This window comes from Nicotiana sylvestris, chromosome 5, assembly GCF_000393655.2.
Source record: "Nicotiana sylvestris chromosome 5, ASM39365v2, whole genome shotgun sequence".
Lineage (NCBI taxonomy): Eukaryota > Viridiplantae > Streptophyta > Magnoliopsida > Solanales > Solanaceae > Nicotiana > Nicotiana sylvestris.
In genome coordinates, this window is record NC_091061.1 from 27,609,863 (window position 1) to 27,617,645 (window position 7,783).

Below are 7,783 nucleotides of genomic sequence, written 5' to 3' on the forward strand. Positions count from 1 at the left end.
GGTTGAAAATCCAGGTTGGAAACTTTTCTTTGATGGAGCTGCTAACATGAAAGGCGTTGGGATAGGAACTATACTTATTTCTGAAACAGGGCATCACTACCCTATTACGGCTCAGCTTCATTTCTACTGTACCAACAACATGGCTGAGTACGAGGCATGCATTTTGGGTTTGAGGTTAGCTGTAGACATGGGTGTCCAGGAAGTCTTGGTCTTGGGAGACTCGGACCTTCTGGTGTACCAGATTCAAGGATAATGGGAAACATGGGGTTTAAAGATCATACCAAGGATCCATAATGAGGTTACCAATGCTTTAGCTACTTTGGCATCAATGTTGCATCATTCGGACAAAGCTTATATTGACCCTTTGCATATTTAGGTTCACAATTAACATGCTTATTGTAACGTGGTGGAAGAGCAACTTGATGGTGAACCGTGGTTCCACGATATTAGGGAGTATATCAGGATGGGGGTATACCCGGTACAAGCCACAAAGGATCAAAAGAGAACAATTCGACGGTTGGCAAGTGGATTTTTCTTCAGTGGAGGAGTTTTGTACAAAAGAACTCCAGATCTTGGATTGTTAAGATGCATGGATGCTAGACAGGCCACGACTATCATGATCGAAGTACATTCCAGAGTCTGCAGACCGCATATGAGTGGGTATGTTCTGGCAAAGACGATTTTCCGAGCAGGTTATTATTGGCTTACCATGGAGCGAGATTGTATCAGTTTTGTGTGGAAATGTCATCAATGCCAAGTACACGGAGATTTGATTCATTCTCCGCCATCTGAATTACACACAATGTCCACACCATGGCCTTTTGTTGCTTGGGGAATGGACGTTATCAGACCAATCAAGCCGGCAACATCCAATGGGCACAGGTTCATCCTGGTGGCCATTGATTATTTCACTAAGTGGGTTGAAGCTAAAACTTTCAAGTCTGTGACCAAGAAAGCAGTGGTTGATTTTGTTCGCTCAAATATCATCTATAGGTTCGGGATCCCAAAGGTGATCATCACAGGTAATAGTGCTAATCTCAACAGTCATTTGATGAAAGAGGTATGTCAACAGTTTCAGATTACGCATCGCAATTCCACCCCATACCACACCAAGGCGAATGGAGCAGTCGAGGCAGCCAACAAGAACATAAAGAAGATACTTCAGAAAATGGTAGAAGGTTCCAGGCAATGGCATGAGAAGTTGCCCTTTGCGTTGTTGGGTTATCGCACTTGTCACACCTCCTTTTTACCTACACCCCTGGGTAAGGGTGTATAAGGGAGTTTTTTCCAACTTAAAGTGACAACCGAAACAGGATTATTTTATTAAAAATTCAGAGTCACCACTTGGGAAAATTTATGGTGTCCCAAGTCACCGGTTCAAATCCTAAATCGAGGAAAAGATTGACTCTGTATTACAGTCTGCGAACATAGAAATCCAGGTAAGGAATTCTGTTAACCCGGGAAAAGGTGTTAGGCATTCCCAAGTTCTGTGGTTCTAGCACGATCGCTCAACTGTTATAATTGGTCTATTATCTGATTTTAATAACTGTTTTAATCTATGGTTCAATTTTAACTTTTATAACCATTTTTATTTAAATAATTTTTAGGAAGGTTCAACGTCATCTAAAACACATCTTGAACCACGTCACATAAATTCACTCGTGGTCCACGACACATTTTATTTAGCGTTGTTGAGATTTGGATTTGGGTCACATAAATGCACACCCGAGTTTAGGAAGGTAAATTGTTAAAATATCGCGCATAAAGCAACTACGCACTTCAACTTTGCGAGGGCCATGAAAATTTGTTAAATAGCATGCCTCGACTTCTAAGGATCAAAACAAGATTAAATAAATGAGGGCCGTGCAATTATCATTTTTGTTTGGCACGGCGCACCTCAACTCTAATTTAAAGAAAAAGAGTTCAAATTATATTTCGAGGGCCATGAACTATTTGTGTTGTCTAATATGGCTCGCCTCAATCTATTCATGAAGAGTCTAGCTTAATTAAAGAAAGAGCCTGAAAGGACTTAAAAAGTGTTTTACGTTAAAGTTTAAACTCAAGAACGGAGTAAGTAAACAAAAGTCCATTTCCATTTTTTAAAAACTGAGCCCGATTAATTGATTAAAACGATTCGGAAGAGATAGGCCTGATTTTAAAGCAAAGCTCAAACTTGGTTCAAAAAGCAAAACAAACAACAAGATACGAGGTCCAACTTTTATTTGGGGCTTGGGCCTGTCATGGGCCCAGTGGTCCTGTAATGTTATAATACCGCTGATGGTAAGCCTCATAGCAATTCAGCTCAGGCCCAACGAAAGCAACCCAATCTTAGGGAGTATAGCAACATTGCCAAAATTGGAAACTTAAGATCGAATCCTATTCACAACATAAAAAGCGTACAATTTAGATTCATAACACTAGCTGACCCACGTCAGGTCTTAACCAAATAAGTAAAAAAAAGGTGTCACAAAACCAAGGCATCATCTGAAGTAAGGAAAAATTCTGATTAAGTCCAATTTGCTCAATGACAACAGATGTACCACATTTCCTTCTTTATTTAAGGCTCAAACTATCTCATAATCAGCCGTCAACCCCGTTCCTCAAAATTAACAAGTACACAAAATCGATTGAACACCATTCATGCAGCAAACTATATGAAACAGGAAACTAAACTAACAATCCATTTCATTTCTGAGTTTGGCTATCTAAACATGTATCAAATAGTGGGGCATTCTGATGGTCTAAAACACTCTTTTCAATTGAAACATGCTCAAAAATGGCTTAAGATTTGCTTCACCATCCATGTCCAAACAGAATACTACTTAACTAAAATTAACAGCAAAACTTAATGAACTAACATGCATAGCAATTCAAGTGCAGCACATTACCATTACATTATTTTATAAGATCTGATTCTCAAGTTCAATACCCAGTTCAAATTGCCAACAATTAACTAGGAGACATCCAAATGAGAAACTGAATTACTCTACTGATTTACAACCAGATGCAGCTCACAGCATGGTATTTATTAGCAACTAGCAGGATGCCATATATCATAAACTAGAAACTTAAGCAAGTAAACCAAGTAAGCTAAATCATGAACCAAAAACTGATTACAACTGCTAATCAAAGCTTCGAATGCCATCTTGATTCCAAATCAAACCTTACATTATGTGAAATGCAGAAGTGTACCTGAATGATCAGCAAAAGAAACCAAAACTGAGAGGGAATTCAAAGAGAACAGCAGTAGCAGACTCAGATCAAGAAATCAACACTCAAAAATACACTCGAACCCCAGCAAAATCCAAACCAGATTTAAAAGGCTTCGACCTCAATTCACTTCAACCCCAAAGTAAAGCAAAAACGGATTCAGGGAATGAAAACTTTAAGATCCAAAGCATGACATTCAATAGAACAGTGTTTCTCAAAATGTTTCAGCTGTTTTTGTTTTTCTGAATTCTCTCTCTGATTCTGCCTTGAATGGCAAGGAAATGTGTCTTTATAGGCAAGAGAGTAGGGCAGCAACAGACCTCAGTCTTTGCATTTTACCCCTTTTCCAATTTTTGTTTTAGATCCCATACCCCTAGTTAATTATCAGAATTTCAAAAACAGCCCCCAATCCCACTTCCTGGAAGCTTCTCAATCTGTTACACTAAAGATTCCTCAAGTCAATTTCCTAAACTACCCCCCACAACCCCTGAAATTACCCCTGAACCTCAAATGGGTCATGGGTCTGCAAACCCAAACACGACCCCACTTGGGCTTTGATTTTCAGAACCAATTAAAGACAATCAGGGATCTCCAAATTAAGAACTGACCCAAAATTCCCAAGATAAGAAACCTGGAACATTTAATATGCCATCAAAACACAAGAAAGTGGATGAACTAATTAACTTAGACATACAATAGGAAATTAGCTAAGTTAAGGGCCTAATTGATTAGCTAGGTGACTAAATAGATGATGAAACAGTAATTATGCTACTAACACAAAAGAACTAAACAAAACAGGGTTGAAGAAACGGACTAAAAAAATCAGATAGTTATGCTTTCACAAAGGAGAAGAAAAGAAGAGGAAAATAGAACAAAAGATGGAACCAACTTGAACTCAGAAGGTCTAAACGAATTTCGACCAGACGAAAAAAAAGGAGAGGAGGAGGAAAGTGAAACAGTAAAAGAAAGAAAAATACAAGAGGGGGGAGGAACTTACCGAATCAAAGCTCGAAACCTAATTGAGACAGTGATTTAAACGAAAAGTGATGTTACCCAGTTGTTATTCGTAAACAACAAGTGAACAACATCACTTTCGTGTTTAATCAACCTTCAATCTTTAGAAAAACAGAGGCAAGTAGCCATGCAAGCCACGGAATCAAAGACTGAACCATTTTGACTTCTTGGGGCTTCGAACTCTATCCTTAGATTCAAGATTCGACGGAATCGGGAGGGATTCGAGGGATATGGGTTAGGGATTTGGAGAGAGGGGTCATGGGGGTTTTAGGGTGTTAGTTTGGGGCGGTTGGGGGGTGGCACCGTCAGGCGGATATGGTGGAAAATGGGGCGGCGCTAGGGTTTGGAATTATGGTCTCTGAGGGTAGGGTGAAGTGAGAGACGAGCTAGAGAGGGGGGGGTAGTCTTTAGGACAGTTAAATACGGGGGAGGGGTTAGTTCTGGTCTGTTGGATCTTGTTGATCCAACGGTTGAGATGGGAGGTAACGAAACAGTGTCGTTTGGTTTGTAGGGGGGACTGGACCGGGTGAGGCGAGTCTAGGCCTGGGTTAAATGGGTATTGAAGGGGAAATTTTGGGCTTAGGAAATTAAAATTAAAGAAGGCCCAATTATTCTAATTTTTCCCATTCTTTTCTTTTTCTTTTTATTTTATCAACTCTTTTCTTCTCAAAAATAAAATAAAAATCTCAATTAATTTCCTAATAAAAATCATCCTACCAAACTAGATTAATTAACTCAAAATTACCACAAATAATTAAAAACCAAACTAAAAGAGAAACTATCAAAAATCAAATCTAAAATTAAAAAGTGCAAAAATAAGTTATTTTTTGTGCTTTTTCCACTTTTTATAAAATAACTAAATCTAAATGCAAATGTAACATATTTTTGTATTTTTCATGAATTAAACAAAATTAACATGCGCCGACAAATGCAAGCAATTAACGAAAGATGCTACAAAAATCTACGAAATTGCAAATAATGGGAAAAATTCATTTTTCTTGAATTTATGGGAGTTATTCACATAGGGCAAAAATCACGTGCTCACAGCTGCCCCTCTTTGCCCGAAAACACAAAGAGTTTTCGTACAAAGATAAATTGAGCGGATACGAGCGATTTTTTCCCGTTTGAATACTCCGTGGGAAGCCATTTTTGAAATATTTGACCGCACCCTGCTTCGGAGGTTTCCTACATATCCTTGGCTATAAAAGAATCAGGTCAGTGTAGTTCGAAAAGTTTCGGTAGCTGGGACTACCATGAAGCTGTGATTTTACTGTTGTTGCTGCTGCTACTGCTTACTGAACTCCTTATTACACCATGACAAAATAAAAGAAGCTAGACTAAACTATGATCTATGCATTACAAAAATCCTATCTGTATCTTCAAACTTAATCTTGTGATTCTTGTTGACTTGTATTCTCCCGGTGAAGTCCCTTTGTTGAGTTGTGATCTGAGACACTTTCTCTTTTCTTCAGGTGGACGCCTGATTGCTGAATTTGAATCATAATCTGAGATGCTTTCCTTTTCTCCAGGTGGACGCCTGATTACCGACAATTAAACTGTTTCCCTTCCTTAAAACTGGTATTGCTCTCCCTTGCTCTCCAGGTGGTCTCCTGATTACCAAAACTTGAACTGTATTCCCGTGCTCTCTAGGTAGGCTCCTGATTGCCGAACTTGAATTTTATTCCTGTGCTCTCCAGGTGGGCACCTGATTGCCAAACTTGAACTATATTCTCGTGCTCTCCAGGTGGGCGCCTGATTGCAAAACTTGAATTGTATTCCCGTTCTCTCCAGGTGGTCGCCTGATTACCAAAACTTGAAATGTATTCCCGTGCTCTATAGGTGGGCGCCTGATTGCCGAACTTGAATTGTATTCTCGTGCTCTCCAGGTGGGCGCCTACAGCATTAAGTATTATCCAGGAGGGACCAGACAATCGAAAATCAAGTATTATCTTAAGAGTGACAATTATTAAGGCTGAATTATGCTTCCCTACAGCAAAACTTACGCTAAATCTTGTTATCTAATGGAAGTCTTAAAGCTAAGTCCCATTATTCAGAAGGGTCCTGAAAACTCCTAATTGAATCCTATCTTAATCATGCTAACTTTGAAACCACTTATATTCCTTGGGGTACATTTATGCTAGATTTTGCTACTTATGATTGTTTCGATTTTTAAACTAGGTCACATTTTCCATGAGGGTCCTGAGAATTTACGGTCAAACCTGTTTGGTGCTCGCTTTTCCCCTATGGAGGATTTACCCGAACGAACAAAACTTTCTGCCCCTGTTTCAAATCAGAGAAAAATCTTATCAGTTTAAAATGTGGTGGTTAGTTTGTGGCATTCTAGCTGAAAGTGTCCTTCCCGCTGTTGTTCTTTGTTTTGACTGACTTCCTCAAGTTGGCCAAGAACCCCTTTAACTTTTCGATAGACTTCCAACCCCCATGACCTTGGATGACCCGAGTGTTCTATACCCAAACCGTTGTGTTACACCTCTGATCCATCTGTTTGAACCTCTGCATTTCCCATGAAATTACTAAACCATTTCACCGATGGAACTTCCACTGACCTTTTATATCCTATTTCCCATCATACTATATCGTGCAATGCCTTGGTCGCCCTGTGCCTTGTGCAACTTCGAAAGTTGGTAGTAAGCTTTGAAATCCCTTCTTATTTGCTTAGACAGAACTGACATTGGAAACATCTTAGAGAAATAAACCCAAAATCAATGAAATGCAATGACTTTCAGAGTTAAGGATAAGAAAAATCCAAAGCTGGAAGACTATCTGAAGAGGAAAAAGGAAAGAGACTTATCTGAGTGGAGCAACTGGCACCAATGATCATGACATGCATTTTGGATTAATCGGCCCAATTTGTCCAACCAATCAACTTTCAGTTGTCTTACTTTGTGTCCCGAGATCTTCAAAACCCAATTTCTTTACCAAAACCTTATCCTTGTTCGGCCTGCGGTGCCTGAAGGGTTTTCACCAACAAGTCTCTCTTATTTGTTCATCTCTCAACTCACTTTCGCCTTACGGTTCCCGTGAGGGTTTTCACCAATAAGACTCTCTCATTTTTTATTTCTCTCAGCTCCCATCGCCTTATGGTGCTCGTGAGGGTTTCACCAATAAGACTCTCTTATTTTCAATGTTTTTCTGCTTGAACCAGAGTGTTGTCCCTGATATGAATTACCTCTCCTTGCTTGACTTGGCTTTTCTTGAAGACTGATCGGAAGGTCTTTCTTTGGACCGTAATGTGGGCTTTTGGATAGGGTTAGAAAGAAAGGGTATCAAAGTCTCAAAACAATTCAAATGGGTTCAAAATTACAACTTTTGGAATCAGATTTCTTGCAACAACCACAACTTCTGCCCAGTTTCTTTGCTTGGGGACTTTTGGGATTTTATTTTGATGGGACCAAACCATGAGGCTGCCTACGTATTCTTAAAAGGAATCAGGTTGAACGTAGTTCATGTCATAGAAATTGCTTTATTGTGGTGATTTTCTTTCTCTTTCTTTTTCTGTTATTTTTTCTTCTTCTTTTTCTTTTTTTTTCTTTCTTTTTCA

General features: G+C 39.2%; 1 protein-coding gene across 1 annotated transcript; it reads left to right on the forward strand.

Annotated features, from left to right (window-relative positions):
* The first annotated feature begins 802 nt into the window (after positions 1 to 802).
* On the forward strand, positions 803 to 7,447 carry LOC138868423 (uncharacterized). Its single transcript, XM_070145976.1, has 2 exons — positions 803 to 1,060; positions 7,310 to 7,447. Exons 1-2 carry the CDS (start codon positions 803 to 805, stop codon positions 7,445 to 7,447), a joined length of 396 nt encoding a protein of 131 aa, XP_070002077.1.
* The last annotated feature ends 336 nt before the right edge of the window (positions 7,448 to 7,783 follow it).

Bases quoted from the DNA above. Each gene is read 5' to 3' on its own strand.
- LOC138868423 (XM_070145976.1), top strand. From the start codon at position 803: ATGTCCACACCATGGCCTTTTGTTGCTTGGGGAATGGACGTTATCAGA. The intron at 1,061-7,309 runs GTATGTCAACAG...TATTTCTCTCAG, and splicing joins ACAGTCATTTGATGAAAGAG to CTCCCATCGCCTTATGGTGC.